This window comes from Apteryx rowi, unplaced genomic scaffold (genome assembly GCF_003343035.1).
Source record: "Apteryx rowi isolate R43461 unplaced genomic scaffold, aptRow1 scaffold_220, whole genome shotgun sequence".
In the NCBI taxonomy this organism is placed as follows: Eukaryota; Metazoa; Chordata; class Aves; order Apterygiformes; family Apterygidae; genus Apteryx; species Apteryx rowi.
In genome coordinates this window covers 1,380,004-1,399,232 of record NW_020448531.1, presented here as the reverse complement: position 1 = coordinate 1,399,232, position 19,229 = coordinate 1,380,004, and the positions used below count along the sequence as shown (strand labels likewise).

The following is a 19,229-nucleotide window of genomic DNA, read 5'->3' as shown; positions in this document are numbered from 1 at the left end:
GGGACTGGGTTGGTTCTGGCTTTCCCGGGCTCTTCCGCCCCTCCTGCAATTTCTGAGCGGCAGGAGCGGTGTTAGCTAACACTTCTGTGCCTCTGCAATGTTGATCTTTTGATTGTTCCTTAAACGGGCTGGGTGTAAACTGAAACCGTGGGGTTTGGGGGGGAAGGGGAGGCGGAGGGAGGTGTCGTGTCCAGCCGCCGATCCGATCGCTGCCCGGCCTGCGTGCATGCGTGCGTGCGCGGGCGGCGAGGGCCGGCGGCACAATAGCCCTGTCCGTCAGACCGCGAGCCGCCGACCCCGGCAGCCCGCCGCGGCTTATTTTTAGCCCAGCGTAACCGCTCTCGCTCCCCAGGCACCTGCCCTCGCGGGAAGCGAGCGTTGCGATCGGCCGCCAGGATCGCCGCTGTGCTCCGGGACTCCCGCCTCCGAACCCGTTCGCGTTCCCGCTGCCACCAAGCTGCACGCGGACCCCTTGCGTCGGGGCCCGCGCGAGGGAGTAATCGGAGCTGGTCCCCGCGGAGCTGCCCTTCCCGCGGCACGGACAAAGGGGCGGATGGCCCAAGGTCACCAGGGTCGGTGGCCGCTCCGACCTGGACCGCTGCCGCCTCTCTGCCCCGTCCGCCGGAGCACGGCACTTTGCGGCGGCCGCGGGTCCGGCGGGTGGGTAGGGCCCCCGCGCGCCGCCGCTTCTCCCCAGCTTCGGACAGCCGGCCTTCCTGAGCTGGGCGTCGTGCCCGACCCGGCGGCTGGCCGTGGCGGCCCTGTTCCGCAAAGGGAACTCGCGGGCGTCCCGGCGCTGCGCCGGGGGTGAGAGGCACCGTGCGAAGCGCTGCGCCATCCTCGCACCCGTTAACAGCACGGTGTCAGCCGGGCGCCGGCTCCGGGGCCGAACCGGCGTCTCTCCTGCCGGCTGGGCTACGCGGGAGCCCGCGCGGGACACGGCCAGCCCGGGACGGCTCCGCTCTGCCGCCCGGAGCGGCACCTGGCTTCAGGTTGGATTAGGAGCAAGGGTGGCGATCGGGAAGGAGGAGGGGAGGCTTTGGGCCGTGGGCTTTGCCTGCGTCTGCTGCCCTCCTTCTGGCTGGTGTTGTTTTTTCACAGAGACGCTGCGGCGTGTCCCCCGGCCGCAGGAAACGGGGATTAGCACCCGGTCTCTTTGCTAGAAGACGGTTCTGTTCTGCCCGGCCCCCCTCTCCGCCGGCCTCGAGCCGAGAGACGGCGTCTCGCAGCGCGGGGCGCCCCGCGTTGGCAGGAGGCGCTCGGCTCGGAGGGGCGCCCGGCGCCTGCTCTGACCCCGGCTGCGCCTCGGCTGCTCTGGCGACTCATAGCAAAACAGACCCCGCCGCGGCGCGAGGGGCCGGCGGAGCACGTGGCTGGAGGAATGAGTCTTGCTCTAGTTTTGATCCGCAGCTCTGTGAATGGAGCTTGCGGCCTCTTTCTTGTAAATGGAGCGGGGAGGGGAGCGGAAGAGCCTCCCCGGCTTTGTTTAGAGGAGGCATTTGAAATCTGCGTGTTGCCGCGAGAAGACGTTCCCCCCTAGAGCTGATTTGCCCTCGCGATCAGACAAGTAGCTGTTGTTGTACGGCGGTGTCAGGAGCCTAGGCGGAGGCTGGGGCCCCGTGTCTTCAGCCCTGCGTATGCAGATAAGGGAGGAACCCTGCCCCAAAACACTTGTGATCTGAGCAGACAAGATGGAGATGATACGGGTAGGAGGGGAAACTGAGGCACGGGCGGAGGTCAGTCAGCTGGGCAGTGGCCGTGCTGCAAAGGGAAGCCCCGTGCCCGGATCCCTTAGCCCGTGGCCAGCGTGGGGCTGCTGCTCCAGCTGCTGCAGCCTCGGCGCCGGTCCTGGCCGGGCTCGGAGGCTGCAACGCCGTCGGGGAGCCGCGGTGGTGCCGGCACGGGGGCTGGTCGCGGCGGCAGCCCGTTTGCGAGCATGAGATTGAGGAGAGAAAGGCAGGTTTGCAAACGGATGCAGCCACTCTTGCAGCGACGCTGTGGGGGAAGCGGGGCGTAATCTGACTGCCCAATCTGCAGCGGCAGCTGCAGTGGCACTGGCGTGCGCTTGAAACGATTTCCCCTTTCCAGCATAAACGGGATTGCGCTGCAGTTGCCGATTGCCCTGCGCGGGAGCGCCTGTCCCCTCTGCTCCGCCTCGCAGCCTCGTCGCGCCGGCGGGAGGAGAGGGCGTGCTGGGAGCTCCCGGGGGATGCGCGTCTCCCAGGGGCCGGCTCCCGCTCCCTCCGTCCACGGGAGGAAGGATGGGGCTGGGACAGACGTCCCTGGCAGATGTGCTGCTACCCGTCGCCGGCTGCCTTCCCTCTGCAAACTAACTGCCCTGGGGGCAGCTGCTCGCGGGAACCCTCGCTCCCTTTTTGAGTCAAATGGTGCCGTATCAAATGCCTCCGTTTTTTATCAAAAGGGATTAGCGAAGGAACAAGTGACAAATGAGGCTGCAAGCAGCTCTCCTGGCAGGTCGCGTGCGAGGGAGAGGGCTGAGCAGTGGGGACTGCGTCCTGCCCAGCTGGAAGAGGGTGGATGGTCGTATCCGCACGAGAGCCTGTCCTGAGCAAACCACGCGGGCAGAAAAGGGCTCCCTGCAGCACGGCAGGCTTCATCTCACTTCCCTTTCTGCATCCACGTCTGAGTGGAGGAGGGAGATTCGGTCCTGCTCGACACCAGAGCTCCCGCAACATCTTTGCTCCTTCTATTTTCTCCCCTGTCAATCAGGCAACTCGTAACCATCTGCCCGAGTCCCTGGATATAGCCCCGGCCCCCCCCCCTCGGTTCAGTCCCCCCTAACGGGTCCTCGGCGAAGGCTGGCCTTGCCCTGCGCTCCAGCGGGTGTGGAGCGCTCGGCGCCCTTCGCGGGAGCGTCTCCCTGTGTGGTCGCCGTGCTCCGGCAGCTGCGGGGGATTCCCTGTCCTTGGAAGCGCTGCAGCCGGAGCGCTGCAGCTCGCGGATGGGCCGCGGGCCGCTTTGGAAGGAAGCGCTGCTCCGGGCTAAACCACCCCGAACGGCAGCGCGCTTCCAACCACCTGGCAGCACGGGCGCTCTGATGAGCCCGCGGTGGAAGCAGGCTCCGAGCTCAGCAGAAACCAGGCGTTCGCGCTGAGTAAATGCCCATACATGGAATTACTGCGGCTCGGTCGAGGCACGGCGAGCTCCCTCCCTACCTTCGTCCGCAGGAACTGGAGCGTAGAGGAGATCGTGTCGAAGTTAACGCAGGCTGCTGCGCGCGGAAGGGAGCCGGCGTGTTCCTGCTGCCCCCTGATTCTGACTCATACCGAAGCTGTGCTTTTCCTGGGGATGGCTACTGGCACGGCTCCCGCCAGAGGGGAGGAAATGTAGCGTAGTCCTGTCGCTCTGTCAAAGCTGGCTTGGCCCGTGGGAGGGTTCGTAATTGTGCTGGTGCAAAACACAGCTCCGAAGGACGCGGGAAGCACTTTCCCGATCCGACGCGCTCCCGCGCCGGTGTAGGCAGGGTGTCCCCACCTGCGCTCCGGATGCTGCATGGGCTCGGCGCGATCCTGGCGACTGCAGTCTGAAACTGGGCCAAGCCGAGCTGTGCTCTGGGGTTTTGTTGTTTCAGAGCCACTTTGAAGGTGCTTAACTATAATTCGATCGTTTCTTTAGCACATGCTGGTGGTTCGTGCTTGGATTAAAGCAGAGATAAATTGCTCTCAGCCTTGCTTCGCCCCGGGAAGACTCACATCCCTCAAATGCTTGGGAAAGCAGGGAAGGAAACGCAGAAGGGATTTGGAGGTGGCATCTCATAGTAAACATGTTTGTAGAGGTTTCAAAGAGCAAGCGAGCTGTTGTTGGCGTCTTTCCCTGCCCGTCTAGCGGGAGGCTGCAGCAGGGCCCCTGGAAACGTGCGGTTCCTCTGCGCGTTGGGAACCTGCTGTGCCCCTGGGAGAGGGTCCCCCGCCGTGCCGAGCCGACCCCGGATGCCGTGCTCGTGTCCCGAGGCGAGGCCCGGAGGCAGCGGTCTGGCAGGGCCGGTGGCTCGAGCAGCCCGGAGAGCCGCGCGGGGGACGGGGGCAGAGCCCCCTCGCCGACTCGCAGCGTGTCCTCGGATGGGTGCTGCCTCCTCCCGTCTCGGGGCGCGTGTGCTGGGTCGGGGATCGTGCCCCGCTCCGCGTGGCCGCGCGGAGGGGACGTGCTGGCGTGCGCGCGCCCAACTCTCCTAATAAGCTCGCTGCCGGGCTCGGGCTCGGGCCGGCTGCGGCCCCCGGGGAGTCGCCGGGCCCCGGGGAGGGCCTGGGAGCGGGATCTGTTATCGGCAGCGGCTGGTATCCGAGCTGCCTGGAGGGCCAGGACGGGCTATCGCGGAGCAGCCTGTCCGGCAGGCCGCAGAGCTCCCCTTCCCCCTCGGAGCGGAGCAGAGCGGCGGAGCAGAGCGGCGTGGCCCAGCCTCCCTATCTCATTAGCTCGAGATTAATGAGGCTCCTGGGTTGTCTTTAACTCCTTCTTGCTCGCGGTCTCCGGCAGGCAGCCGGCCCCCTCCGCCAGGCCTTGCTAACCTTCCCGTGTGCTTTCTCGCCCTCTCCCCGGACAGGTTTGCGCCAGCGCCTGGCAGAAGCTGAGCTAGCCAAGGACTAGGGAGGCCTGGCCCTGTGCCGCAACGGAGCGGGGGACGCCGGGTGGGATCCAGAGGCTGCGGCCCACCCCAGAAAGTGCCTGGTAGGCGAGGGAAGGAGCGATGTGCCGGGCTGCAGCAGCTGCCTGTTGAGCCTGCGGAGATTTCGGTGCCTGCCTGGGGCGCGTTCAATTAACGGAGACGGCCCTGCGCTCCCGAAGACAGCGGAGCGTCCCCGTGCCCCGCGTCTCCTGCCGGAGCTATCAAGCAAAGGAACCATCAGGGAAAAACTCGAGGAGGACGACGAGACGCATCCTTCTACCCTGGCCACAGCGGGCAGCTTGCGCCCCGACACGCGGAAGGCGTTGCGGACCTCCTGCACGCCTCCGCCGCCCTCGCCCTCCCGGGCCGCCGGCAGCCTCCTCGCAGGGCTGCCCCGCTCGGACCTCCCCGCCGCTTCCAGCCTTGGCCTCCAGCCCCGCTGGAGCGCTGCAGCCTGCCGGGCGCTGCCCCCCCGGCCCCCCGCGTCTCCCGGGCATTGCCCCTCGGGTGCATTGCCCCCCGCCCCGCCAGGGACCTGCCGCCCGCCGGCAGAGCCATGAAGCTGCAGGCGGTGATGGAGAACCTGCAGCGGCAGCAGCGAGCGCGGCTGCAGCAGGCGCTGGAAGCGCGGCAGCAGGAGCAGCAGCAGCAGCAGCAGCAGCGCTCCACGCCGCCGCCGGCGCAGCCCCCGCCGGCCCCGGGGCAGAACGCCGCCCTCCCCGCCGGCACCCCGCCGCTGCCTCGGGGCCGCGGCCCGGATCCGGCCCCGGCCTCCTCCGAGGAAGGAGCGGAGCCGGAGAGCGCGCACATCCAGCGAGCGCAGATGGCTGCCCTGGCCGCTATGCGGGCAGCAGCCGCCGGCCTCAGCCACTCGTCCAGCCCGGGGTTATCGGATGAGAGCCAGGCCTCGGAGGAGGAAGAGCGGGGAGAGGAGGAGGAGGAAGAGGATGGTGGATACCAGCAGGAGATGGGCTCTGAGGAAGAGGAGGATCTGTGAGTATGGCTGCACACGTTAGCATAAATTAACAGCTTTTATGGATTTCAGGGGACACTGCAATAGCGTGGTCTGGCCCCCGTGAGTTGTTGGCAAGGCCGGTTCGGGGCTGGGAGCCATCTCCCCCGGGGAGCTCCCTGGAGCAGGACAGAGTGGTCGTTGCTGGTGGGAAGGTGGCTGGGCGATGCACGTGTTTTATGTTAAGCAGGCAGATTTATGCGAATCGGCTCGGGGAGATGAGGTTAGTGAGATCAAGACATCCTGGAACAAGAAGTGCCGGGAGCAGCAGTGCTTTTGCACGGGTGGCAGGCAGCAGGTTCGGGTCGGTTGTTTCTCCCCTGAAGGCAGTGCTCTGAGACGCTGGCGCTGGGCGCTCTGCCAGGACCTGAGCTGAGCCAGCGCCTTTGGGGACGAGCACTAGGATTAGCAGTGTTGTCTCCGGTCGGACTCGTGTACCAGGAGAGCACTGCGATCAGGAGCGTGCAGGGGCACGGAGGCGGTGGGCTGCCTCCCCGCTCTGCCCCGTGCGGGGGCAGACGCCAGGGCTTGCTCAGCAGCCGTGATTCCTTGTCACAGGCTGACATGGGGCGAAATTTCATCTCTTCCCGGGGAGCCGTGTGGGGCCATGATAGAGGATCCCGGTCTTGCTTTAAATTATGCAGGCTTGTTGCTGCTGCCTCCTCTAGCCTGTGTCCTCTCTTGGGCAGGGAACAGGCGTGGGAGCCATCTGTTAACGGCTCTGCGTGCTGTCCTGGGGTGCTGGGAGATGTAGATGCCATTAAAGGGCCACCACCCGCTGATGATGCTGTTGCAGGGGTTTTGCTGGGCCCGGGCTGTGGGAAGAGCTGTCCTGCAGTCCCCCCTGTATCCCGTTCGGGTGTTCCCAGGACTAGCCTGAGGAGCTGCTGTGAGCCTGAGAACGGCTGTTCAGGGTCGGTGCTGCAGGAACGCGGAACTCCTGGAGGAGGCTGGGTCTGTGCTGGGTTCGTACAGCGCCTGGCGCATCATGCGACAGCCAGGAGAGACCGGGGCGGGTGCTGCGGGGAGCTCTGGCCCGGCTCGCTGCTCCACGCGATGGTGACTGCTCTTGGGACACGGAGAGACAGGTCGTGTTCGGATGCTGCTCCAGGACAGGGGGAAGGTGGTTGGAAGCGGGGAGGCTCGTGGAAGCATCCTCCCAGCTCCTCCTCCTCCCTGTGACGGGCTGGAGGGTGCTGGCGCCAGGCCCCTGTGGCGTAGGATGTCCCGGGGCAGCCACAGGCGCCTGTGGTCTTAGGAGAGCTGGGCTGCTTCTGGAGCGGCTCTCCGCAGGGATCCGGGGTGGTGGAGGAGGCAGGGGACACCGTGCATCCTCCCCACCAATCCTAGTGCAGTAAGGAAATATCTCCTCTCTCCCCTGCTCTAGGAAGGGCAAATGGGATGAAGAAGACTTTGAAGAGGACCTGGGTGAGGAGGAGGAGGAGGAAGAAGAGGAGGAGGAGGAGGAGGAGGAGGAAGAGGAAGATTACGAGGAGGATGAAGACATGGGAGAGGAAGGGCTCAGCTCGGCGGAGGCGGTGCGGACGGGCCCGGGGTCCTTGCTGCTCCGCAAGCCACAGGCCCCTCAGCACTACCGGGGCGACGCGCAGAGGCTGCCGGGCGGGCAGGAGCGGCTGTCGTCCGGACTGAGCCACCAGGGCCACTCGCAGCTCCCGCAGCCAGCGCCCGACCACGGCGACTGGACCTACGAGGAGCAGTTCAAGCAAGTAGGTCCCCGTACGGATGCGCGCGCGTCCTCTTTCCGTGTCCCAGCCCTCCTGGCAGGGCGCTCCTCTGGGTCGGCTCCTCCGCGTGTCCTTGCGTCCTTGGGAGCACGTGAGCCGCTCGGGGCTGGGGCGCTGCCTGCAAAGTCGAGGGAGGACGTGCGACGCGCCGGGGATGCGCCCGGAGCCCGCTCGCGGTTCTGCCCTGGTGCAGGTGCGTGGCACGTCTGGGTTTGCTGTCGCTGGCAGCTTTCTCCTCGAATTGAGCTGCCTTGGTTCTCACTAAGAAAACATCAGGTTTCTTGGGGGTTTTAATCCTTTGGCTGCCCCCTGTTACAGTAGAGATCGGGTGGTAGAGGCCCTTCCTGCCTGACGGGGCTGCTCCTGTCCACGCGGTTAGACACGTGCTGAGGTTCTCTGCTAATCAAACGGGGTGGAAAGTAGCAGGTTTAACACCTTGCTGGCAGCGCTCACCCCCTTGCAAAGCCCAGGGCAGGGATGCTCTGCAGGCGCCCGCGGATTCCCCTCCTGCCCGGCCCGGCCGCTGCTGGGTGAGGGCAGGGGAAACCCGGCAGCCCAGAGCCATGCCGGCGCTGGGGCAGAGCTGCCGCGTTGCTGCCTCCGGAGCACGACTGAAGAGGGAAACCCGGGAGAAGCTGTCTAAAAGCCCCCGGCTCGGCCCTCTTCTGCCTTCCGGGCCGTCTTGCTCCTTGTTTGCTAAGCCTCGCTCTGGGGAAGCCAGACTTGCTGCTTCCCCTCGCCTGGCGATTGGTCAGCGCGGGGTATTGAATCCCTAAGCTGTTGGCTAATAGAAGGAAATGTGCTTAAAGCAGGACTCCCCAGAGGCTGCCAGAGGCTCCTTTGATGTATGTGTTTAAGTACATCTGAGTTTAGGGCTGGGGGAGGGGGCGAGAGCAAACAGCAGCAGATGGGACCCAGATGGAGAGGCCGGGGCAGCAGGAGGCTGGTGCACGGCTGCTTTTTGGGAGGGGTGCGGCCGCCCCCGCCCCCTCGGCCGGCTCCCGCGAAGGGCCGGGGCTGCCTGCAGCTGGGCCGCCAGCACATCTGGGTGCCGGGGCAGCGCTGGCTCCGGCAGAGCGGGGCTGGCGGGGAGCGCGCCCGCGAGAGCGGCAGCACGCGCGAGCGCGGCCGCCTTCCTGCGCGCTCCCCGCCGCGCTGCAGCCCTCGGTTCCTGTGCCGCGCCGGGAGGAGGGAGGGCGCTTCTGTCCTCTTCTGCCTTTCTGTGACGAGGAGGAAAACTGCCACCCTTAGCTGGAAGCTCTTGCACAACTCCAAGCGCTCTCAGCAGGATGCGGCCGGGTTTTCAAGAATTTCATAGTGCGCTGGGGGCAGGGAGAGGAACATCCTGAGCGTGCTCTGGGCCGTCCTTTCCTCCCCGGGCAGGGTGGCCACGTCCTCGCTTTGTAACCCTCCCGGTGGAAATTGGGGGACGCTCGTTGCAGGCGCCGTGCTGAGGGTATAACGGGAGCTTGCGCGGGGAAGAGCGCGAGTGCAGGGAAGGCGCGTGAGCACGGGTGCAAGAAGCCAGGTGGAAGCTTTTTATACCCAGCTCTCTCCAGCCTGGCCTCTGCGCCCGAGCTGGGAAGCTTCGGCAAGCCAAGGGTGTCTGCAAGGGCTGCCCGGCTCCCTCCTGGCCGTGGCGCGAGCGTGCCCCAAGACTGTGGGCCGCGGCCGTCCCGTCGCCGAGCTGTGCCGGGCGTCCCTAGGTCACAGACCCGGCGGCGGCGGGACCCGCGGCCTGGCCCTCGGGGCTGGCGCTCCGGCCCGTGCTGGGCTGGACGGTCCCGGAGGTGGGAAGCCAGCATGGCGCGGGGAGGCGGCGCAGAGGTAACGCGGTGCCGACGGGCGGGAAGGGCCCCGATCCCCGGCGCTGTCTGCTCGGCAGCCCCCTTCCCTCGGAGCGGCCCTGCGAGCGCTGCTGCTGCGGAGCATCGGCGTTTTTAGAGGCTCTGCTGATTCCTCCGTAACTCTAACGTACGTGTGGGTTTTTAAAAATACACCAAACTTTTCCTGTGTTGTCTCAAGCGCGTATATATCCTCACCTCCCAGTGATGCATCGTCTCTCTTTCTTTTTGTGGTTTTTCTCTTTTGTACTTCCTGTAATTAGAGAGTGGGGGACGTAATCTTTTTATCTGTGAAAAGGCTTTTAGATACCGCAGCTGTGATCTTCCTGTTTGTCACCATGTTAGTGTCTTTCCAGACTCGCGCGCGTTCTCTCCGGGATCTCGCTCTCCTGAGGCCCCGGATCTTGTTCCCAGCAATCGACATTTAAGAGCGGATTTAGGGTTTGGTGTCTACCGAATGCGGCCGCCCTCCGCTTGCTGTTGTCACCTCGGTGGTTGCACGAGGCTCTCAAGTGCGACACTTTGTGGATCGGCCCTTGGCTGGTGTAAAGCCGGCGCGACCGAGGCCGGAGCCGCGTGGATATCCGCAGGGCAGGGTGGGGATCTGCCCCGGCGGTCGGTTAACCAGCCCTCCGCCTCCGCGCCAGGGCCGAGGCCTCGCGGCTGCTCGGGAGCAGGTGGGCAGCGGTGGCACGCTCTCGGGGCGATTTACAGACGTGCCCTGCGGCGTTTGACCCCGCTCGCCCCGCGCGAGGCTGGAAATTTCCAGCGGTCGGTCCGAACTGGATCGGCTGCTGCAGCACGGCCCTTCAAGGACGCCGGCCCGCGGGGCTGCGAGCAACGAGTCTCGCGGCGGGGATTAAACCTGGTGCGTTTCTCCCCTTGTCCCCTCCTTTCCCATCCAAACTGCAGAGGCCGAGAGACGGAGTAGCCCCTTTCCCTCCGCCTTTCGCTGCCCCAGCTAGCAGCTTTCCAGCGCAGCCCTGGTTTTTGGCAGGGAGAGCTGTTTTCTGCAAAGCCCGGTGCAAGTATTAATCTTGGGAGCACCCAGAGCGGGGAGGAAAGCTTCTTGCTTCTGAATTTTTCTCTCTGTTGTGGGTGGAAGGGAGAACGCGAAGCGCCAGGGCTGGGGAAAGGCTTTCCCCAGCGCCGAGCGTGTCAGACGGCAAACGTATCGGCGTTTGGATCCCGGCCGCTGGATGCGGGCCAGGGGGTTGCTCAGCTAAGCGTTTGGCTGGGAGCTCCTCTTGGCCTCCCTCCAGCGCGTGCTTTTGAACGCGCTCCAGCCCCAGCTGATTGGGCCCGGGCGCGCGGGGAGCAGCCCTGGTCGCTGGGAAGGAGCAGGAGGAATGTAAACAGAGCGCGCGAGCAGGATGTGTGGTTCGGCCTCCGCCGCGCTACCGTCGGTGCCTTCCCCGAGGACTTCTTGGCAGGGGATACTTTATGACTTCCTCACCCCCTGCCTTTTAGGTCTGTGCTCCAGCTTGCTGCCGGCTTCCCCCCCACAGCCCAAGAGTAAAGATGCGTTAAAAAAAAGAAAATAGCAATACGTGTTAGTGCACAGCAATGGGGTCAGCCCCGAGGTCCCCTCCGCGCCGGAGGGCTGCGGCGGTGCAGGCACTAACCGGGAGCGAACGCGTGCCGGGAGCCCGAGCCCTGCGTGGGCTCTCCCGCGCTGTCCTAGGAGCTAAGGAAAAGGGGGGGGAAGCGGTTTCGTGCGCTTGGGGCAGTCTCTAATGGTGCTCGAAGCCGGGGAGGGTGGCGCCAGCAAAGCCTGCCCCTCTGCCGCAGTAGCGGCGGTGGATGGGCACCCCGTGGGCTGGGTCTCCCCGCACCCCGCGGCGCCTGCTGTGGCTGGTCCCGGGGCAGGAGCGCCGGCCGCTCCAATTCGGCAGCCGCTCACTGGCCGGGAGCCTCTCGAGTGTGACGGGGGACTTCCTTTCCTTCCCCTCTGGATATCTTATTCCTTCCCCGCACGTGTCTTCCACCACCGCCCGGCAAGCGCGGCCCCGTCCGGGGGGAAAACAGGTGATGTCTTCCTTTTTCTCCCCCAGCGCAGAAGCAGGCTCGGCGTTGCCAAGCCGGCCCGGGTTTCTCTGAGTGGCTGCATTCCTGGGGCCTGACCGCCGCGGCTGCCCCTGGGCTGCGGGGACGGGAGGCTTCGGGAGAGCAGCCCGGGCTGCTCGGACACCCGAAATCGGGGTGCAGCTCCCGGTGCAGCGCCGACCCTGGAGGGCTCCCTGGGTTTCCCCGGTGGCTTTGGTTTGGGGTTCTGCTGCCGATCTGCTGGGTGACCTCATCAAAAGCTCAGTCAAATTTAGATGCCCGACTCCCCTCAGCATCCCTAGACATGCTCTTTTTTGTAAGTCTGGGCTGCGGTGTTTTCCTCTGGTTTCCGTCCGTACCGTGGGAAGATCTCTGCCCTGCTCGTTTCTGGGACTGCTGAGCTGAGCACTCAGCATCCAGCCCCCGCCAGGAGGGCGAATGCCCGCGTTCCCCCGGGGGGAGGCAGGGCTCGTGGCTCGGCGATCTGGGCCAGTGCTCGGTGCTGCACGCGCACAGTCAGAGCGCGCCGCCAGCCTGGAGTCCCCGTGTTCATCTCGGTGCAGATAAACCAAGATCCCAACTCGGCTGCTCAGGAAGGCCGAGGGTGCTGCCGTACCCCAGGCCCGTCCCGTGTCCTTGCAGCAGTCAGCTGCTAGCAAGGAGTCGGGGTTGAGCCGGATAACGCTGATCCCAGCCCGGGAGATTCTCCACCGGCATCGAACCCAGGGCGCATTCCTTGCCCTCTGCTCCCAGGCTGACGCTGTGGGGTTTGAGTGACCCCTCTGGGGCCAATTCCTGCAAATCAGCACCCCGGCTGGCGTGGAAGCGGCGGGAGGCAGGGATCGGGAGCCGCCGGAGGAGGCGGGGAGGGCGCAAGCAAGAGTTATTGCGGTTGGGAAGCCGGTGCGTGGCAGCTCCCCGTCCCCAGGGACGGCTACTGAGCGGGCAGAGGTCAGGTGAGAGGTCGACCCCGGGGACGTTCCCGTGCTCAACAGCTTCCACTCGGAGCAGAACAAAGGCGACCCCGGCGCGGGGCTGGGCGGGAGCTTTCCTGGCCTGCCGGGAAGGAGCTGGGTGAGCCGCGCCGCCCCACGCACAGGACCTAGGGATGAGAAGCAGCCGGCTCTCCGACCTCCGGCCGCTGGCCCCGGTTTGCAGGGCGGCTTCGCTACCCTGTTCCCAGGACGGCCAGCCCTCGGGCCCATGCTTCCGTCCTGCTGGATGTCAACACATTGCTTAACGTTAAGATCGTGCCAGGCTGCGTTGCTGGATTGGGGCCATGTTTGCTCTCGTGGCAAGAGAAATACCCTTTGCAGAGAGGAAACGTGAAGGCCGGCAGCAATCGGCTCGCAGGGGAGGGACGCGTGGCGGCAGGGTCACTGCCACGCTTCCAACACCTGGCTCTGCTCTCTTATTCTTCTTGCACTTCTTGGAAAATCCCCCCATCCCTGGGTGCCTGGGGCTTTTGGGTTCATTTCGGACCGTTCTCTCATTCCAGCTCCTTTGCACAGCTGGAAACGCTCCCCTGAACCCAGGAAAACACTGAGCCCCCCCGACCTGCCGTCCGCGTGGTGCCCGGCCCCTTCCCAGCCCTGCTCGCGGGACGGGGCTCTCGCTCTTCTTCTTTCTCCTCCCTCCCTCTTCCTTCCTAGGAAAGCCTGAGGCGGCTGATCCCCCTCCATGCCTCTCCCATGTGACGCTGGGGAAGGAGGAGGAGGTTTCTGATAGTCGCTGGCTCTTTGATCGAGCCCTGAAAGGCGTGACGGCGCCCCAGGGCTGGCGTCCCTGCTTATGCAAAGAGAAGGTGCGATGCAGAAGTGCCCGGGCTTCCGGCCCTTCCGCTGAGCTCGCGCGGCGGGGGGTTCAGCCGAACGCGCGCGGCCGCGGGGGCTCTGCTCCCGCGCCCCGGCCGGGCTCTGTTTCGACAAGCCACCCCGAGCGCGAGCGGCCCAGCCTTCCCCTGCAAAAAATCACGCGCCGCGGCAAACCGCTGCGTAATGCCTGGCCCCGTGAGCGCCTTTCCTCAGCGCTGGGGCCGTCGGAAGGCAAAACCTGCCTTTGACGCTCCCACCCCACGCCGGCAGCGGGTAGGACGTGCCCCGTACCGGGGGAGGAAAGGATCTACCTGGCAGCCCTGCGGAGAATCCCTCTCCTGACCTTTCTGTTTCAGATTAAGATATTACTGCATCCTACTAATATTGGGAGTGTTGAACTTTGAGCGCGTTTGCAGCCCACGCCATCAGAATTTCCTGTCTCTGCCCCTTTTGGAGTTTCCTGTGTGTTTAATGTGAAAGCCAGCTGCTCTCTGGTTTGCTCACGCTGTCCCGTAATTCGGGGGGCGGGAGTGCGGGTTTGATTCATCAGTGAAGCGGGTGCGTGCACTCCGTAACCTCGCCGCCCCGCGTCGTTTCCCGCAGGACGGGGATCAGAAAGGCCTCGCGCCGCCGGCCGCAGGGCGTGTGTTTGGGTGTGCGCGCTTGCGATAGGTGCAGTGTGTTTGCGCGTGCATAATTTCGGAGGAAATGGTGGCTTGAGAAAGGGGAAAGGTGCTCGTGGCGCTGCGGAGGAGGAGGAGGAGGAGGAGGAGGCGTCTCTTCTGCTTTGCATCCTCGCATGGGCCGTTTTTCTGTCCTCACCCCGCGATGGGTCCGTCCCGAGCGCTGCGACGAGCCGCTGCCTCGTGCATGGGCACGGATGCGCTTCCGTGCCTCCCTTCGCCGCCTGTGGTCAGGCGAGATCGGATCTGCGGGTCTCCAGCCTGCTGGGAGCCAAGAAATGAGATAAGAAGTTCCCTGCTGCTTTGGCCTCTTCTTGGGGACCGGCGGTTTTGATGGTTTTTACTGGAACTGGGCTGCCTCCCTCGCTTTTGCATTTGTGTTATAAGTGCTGACCCATCAGTTGGGCTGTGTTTTGGGCGCTGCAGGCTGATGTTTAAACTCGTACCTCTCTGTTCCTGTTCGAAAGAAGTGGGCACGGCTTAAAATGAGCGTAAAATGGTTTGGCGGGGAGGCGGCCTGGCTTGCGGTGAGGTGCTGGTACTTTTCTGGGGGGAAGGTTTTCTTAAAGCGCTCCAAGCTGGGACAGCTAACTTCACTAGCGGCACGTGGGGGATGCAAACCTCAGCCCTTATCTCCTCCTGCGCGGAGCTCGCCCGAGATACTGCGTGTCAAAGTGCAACGGTTAGAAAGGACTAAACGAAAGCAGCTCGGCAAGCCCCGCGCGAGGCCGAGCGCGTGCTGGGCTTTGCGGGGAGGTTTGAAAACCAGCATCGAGGCCCCCTTTCCCTCTCTCCTCTGGTTTATAGACAAGTCTAGACTCCGCACTTAGCATGGGCTGCTATTAGCTTTTAGGAAAAACAAGCCGTGCTTTTTCTAGGAGACGTGGCTTTTTTTATTTTCCTCTAAATGATGGGGCAATCCAGTAAATGATGGGGTAATTGAAGGCAGCCCTGTGAAGCCGGGAGTTGCAACACTGGTGTTGCATTGATCTGGAAAATCGCTCCGGCTCTTCTTTTAAAGCTTCCAGTTTTGTCAGTGGAATTTCCCCTTGGGAAAATGCATGTGTGGCGAGGATGGGAGTTTCTTCAGAGAAAGCCGTGCGTGGCTTTCCGGCCGCGCGGCCCCTGTGTGCAGTCCTGGAGCCGGCTGCCCTTGGGGGCAGGTGCCCTAAATGGTTTCATGCTGTTCACATGACTCAGCGAGCAATTAAAACTGAAAAGGGGGAAATGCAAGAGGGGCTGAAGAGGCAGAGGAAATGGTGATTTCTCGTTCAAAGGCGCCCTTTGAATAGAGCCAGTTCTCTCTATTGCTCCTCAGGATGCGGCTTGGGGTTGGATGTTACTTTTGTTCGGGAGAGAGACTCTGCTAATGGCTTTTAGTGCGGGAAATCACTGGGGGATGGGGTGGGAAGGGGGAGACCCGACAGGGAAGGAGGCTGGAGGTTTATTGTTTTTTGGTTTAAGTGGCATTAGGGTTTTTTCTGCCACGGCAGCCTGCAGGATGCTGTCCGTCCTCGGCACCGCGCAGAGGCTCTTCTGCCGTAAAGCCCCAGCTCTCGGAGTCCTATGGATGCAAAAATCCCTGCTTTCCTTTAAAATGCCTAGAACAAGCCTGTCTCTTTTAAACTCTTACTAATATTAAAGGGTTCCAGTTTAATTGTATTAAAACTGTCTGTTCTGATGATCTTTTCCTTAAAATATTTTCGTTATGGCCAAAACTCTTCAAAGCCGAACAGAAAACATGTGCTTACAGGATGGAAACGTACTGCCTGGGGCTTGCCGTGAGACCACGGTTGGGTCAGGGTCCTGACCCTTGTCCGGAGCAGAGATTTGGGGATGCTGCTGGGCCGGCGTGTTCCTGCGAGCCCTTGGGCTTCTTCCCCACGTAAAAAAGGGCAGATGCTTGGATTTACCTTCCCTTACAAATTCAGGGGGGCGTTTAGCAAAAAGCCCCTTGGTTTTCGTCAATTGGAAAGAAATAGCAAGCTGCAAAATGTTATTTCTGACTAGAGCTAGGGATCTTCCCCGTGAGTCAGTCGTTGCTGCAGGAGAAGTGATACCACCGCCGAGCCATCCCCTCCGGCAGCGGGTTTCCGCAAGGGGCCTGGGGGAGCCGGCGTTCACGACCGCAGGAGGGTCCATTTACTTTCTTTAAAATATTGATTAGGGCTTTATTACATTAGCGAGCCGAGCGGATGAGCTTCCCCTCCCCAAACGTCTCTCTGTCCTTGTCAGCCTCCGCGATGCAGCTGCGACGCAGGGGTCGAGCAGATAAAACGGCAGCGTCCGCGTCGGCCCGGGGGCCCCCCGGAGCCAAGGAGCTTGTGCTGCGGGAGGAGGGCGACGGCCGCGTCTGGCCAGCCCGGCGGGACGATAAGGGGTGCGAAGAGGGGGGGGGACACGGGGGCAGCGGCGTGGAGGGGACGCGGCCGCGAGAAGGGGCGGTGGGCTTTGCTCCGTGCCCTAACGGGCGCCAGGAGCATGCAAGGAAGCGTCCCGCTGCCCGGCAGGGGTTTAATTCCAAATGGATAAGTTGTCTTTAAAAGGCAGTGGGTCAGCTCCTGCATGGCCGCAATCGGGAGCCGGGGAGACGCGCTCAGAGCTGCGTTCCCGGCCCCCGCGCTCCCCGTTCTGCGGGAGACGGGCCGTGTCTGGCCCCCGCGACTGCCTCCGAGGAAAGGCTCATTTCTCTCTCGCCGCTTCCTCTGCAGCACCCGCCTCGTTGGAGGGGTTTCTTGCAAGGAATCCAGCCCCGTAATCGGCTCACGGCTCTAAGTGAGCGTTCCTGGAGCCGTAATCCCGCGCAGATCCCTGGGCGGGGGTCAGGGACTTCTCCTCAGCCAGAGCTGCTTAGCCACAGAGTGGCTCCGTTCCAGCCGGCCTGATGCTTCGTTAGCCTGCTTAGGCTTCCCTTCTCCTCATTAGCAATGCCTGATTGCTTTCATTCCGGGAAGGTTAAAGGAGGCAGCGTGCGGCCGTCAGCAGAGGTTGGGTGGCTGGTGCTGAGCACCCCGTGTCCTGGTCTGTTGTATCCGCCGCCTCGGATCCCGTCCGGAAGAGGGTTGTTGTCCTCCTCTGGCTCCCGGTTCGATGGCCAGCTTCTGCTGGAGGGACCTGCCGGTTCCCCCAGGGTTTTGCCGGGGCCGTGCGTGCGCACTGGGGACAGTGTTCAGGGCAGTGAGCGAAGCAGCTCGTCCCAAAGAGCCCTATAAGCGAGCAGGTAGGGGAAGAGGAGATGTTTTCCATCCTGCCTCTTGCTAAACTGAGCTGGAAGATCGGGACAGAGCTGGGCATCGCCCCCGGTGCCGTGGGCGCCGGTGCAGTGCCGTACCACGACCGATTTTGCTCTGTTCCTGCGTGAAACATCTTCCAGGCACCCCAAGGCTCTGCCTGGGCTGGGAGAGCCGGGCTGGCTTCTGAGTCAGGCGTTATCTCCTGCCTCCCCGCCTGGCTCTTACGCACTGGCGTTCCCACCGCGCGCGGTGTGTGCCGGCTCCCGGCGTCGGCTTCCCAGGGGAGCTGCGCGGCTCCCGGAGCCGGCCGCGTCAGACCCCGGCTGATTCACAGGGCTCTCGCGGATGCAGTCGCCTCTGTGGTCCGGCACAGCTGAGCTAACAGGAATGAAGGTTTATTTAGAAAAAAAAAAAAAATTATGGAAAACAGCCCAAGTCCTTCGTCAGCAAAGCAAACAGCCCCGTGCAGAGCGGAGCAGTTGGGCAAGGGCGTAGCGTTGCTCCATCGCCCTATTTCTGGCCGTAACCGCACGAGAAATGGAAGCCTGGCTCTAAGCCTGGCCGGACGTGCTGCAATCGCCGCGCCGCAGGGAGCGGGGCGGCCGGGGAGGAAGGTGGCGGCTCTCCCGTGCGTGCGCCTCCCTGATAAGGCACCTGCCGGCCGCCCCCGGCACGTGCCGCCGGTGCGGTGCGGTGCGGTGCAGCGCGGTGCCCGCAGCCGGGCACGGCAGCACCGCGGAGCCGGCGAGCGGGGGGCCGGCGCGGAGGCGGCTCGGGGCCGCGTGCGGGAGCCCGGGGTCCGGTTCCTAGCTCAGCTACTGCCCTGCTCCGTGACCTTTCGAATAAGTCACTTAATCTCTCTGCGCCTGGGTCGCTCGTCTGTAAAGCGGAGCTGATGATAATCCTGCCTTTGCGGGAGCTGCTTAGAGGCAGGGACTCTCCTCCACGGGGCTGGGGGAGGCATGCCAAGCTCCTGCGTCGCTCCGAGGGGTGGAAGGGCCGCTGCGGGAGCCGGGCCGGCCGCCGGCCTTCGGGGAAGGGGCCGCCCCGTCCTCAGGGCCAGGGTTGCCCCGTGGCAGCCGCCTTCTGGAGCTGGCCCGGGCGCGGGGCGAGCGTGCGCAGGTGGCAGCCGGGAACACCTACGCCGGCTCCTGCCTTAAATCCTTTCAGCGCGCGGCTTAGCCTCCTGCCTCAGTTTCCCCATCTGTCTGCGAGTTTCCCTCCACCCGAGGGCATTGCACAGGCTTCATTTCTTTAAGGCTAAAAATAGCGTATGCATTTATAGGTTTATTTTTAAGTATCTGCAAAGCGCTGGCCCCTGCTCACGCCGCCTCCGGCGTGGAGGTGGGACGGGGCCGGACAGCGATTCTTGCCGAAACAGAAGCGATCGCAGGGCCGCGTCACGCGGCCGGCGGCGCTCGGCAGCCCGCTCCGAGCCGCTGACTCAGAGCCGCCAGATGGGCGACGGAGCCGGGGCGGGCGCCCCTCCGCGCCGGCCGGCTCCCGCCTCCCTCCGCCTCCCGCCGCACCGTCCCGCGGTACTAGAAAGCAGCGAGGTTTCGCTGTGTGTCTGAAAAGATTTGCGGTGATCGTTCCCAGGGTTGACGGCCCACAGCTGGCTGCCTGTCAAAACCATCTGCGGCTGCTGGACGTCTTCCAGCTATCGAGCTCTCGGCGGCGGGGGGCTCGGGGGGCGCGCGGGGCCAGGGGATTCCCCCACGCGGGCCGCCCTCGCCGGGGCCGCGCAGCCCGCCCGGGCAGCCGTCCCGCTGACCGTGGCGCGAGGCCTCGCATTTCAGGAACGGATTTGCAATTACACAAATCCCCAGCCCTGCCGGGCTGAGAGTGGAAACGCTGGGTGACTCATCTGCTCTGGCTTGCGACGATCTCCTTTCGAACGACGGCGATCATTTACATATGGTGGAATTCAAACCCCGGCTCGCCTGCAACGGCTGATTCGGCCACCGCTTTGCCCCTTCTCGGCTCTTTCCGAGCAGGTGTTTCCTAGGTCCGCGCCCTTCCCTCCCCTGCCACACGCCGCTTCCTTGCTCGGTTTCCACCTGAAATGCGTTCTTGCCTGCAGGGTTCAAACTGGTTTTAATCCCAGAAAAAAAACCTGCAGCAAAGGCTGCCTGAATATCTGGGTGGGCTTGGCCGCGCTCGGAGAGGAGCCGCCCCGGCGGCAGGGGCTCGCCGGTGGCCGGGAATCGCCGGCACGCCTTGCACCG

At 64.1% G+C, this 19,229-nt stretch overlaps 1 protein-coding gene across 1 annotated transcript in view; it reads left to right on the top strand.

The window, feature by feature from the left end:
- Window positions 1–4,566: 4,566 nt before the first annotated feature.
- The window catches only part of ARID3A (AT-rich interaction domain 3A), a 36,118-nt gene continuing 21,455 nt past the window's right edge, over window positions 4,567–19,229 (top strand). The window contains exons 1-2 of the mRNA XM_026064813.1: window positions 4,567–5,617; window positions 7,024–7,363. Coding sequence (XP_025920598.1) covers window positions 5,181–5,617; window positions 7,024–7,363 — 777 coding nt within the window. The 5' untranslated portion in view covers window positions 4,567–5,180. The remainder of the gene's footprint in view (window positions 5,618–7,023; window positions 7,364–19,229) is intronic.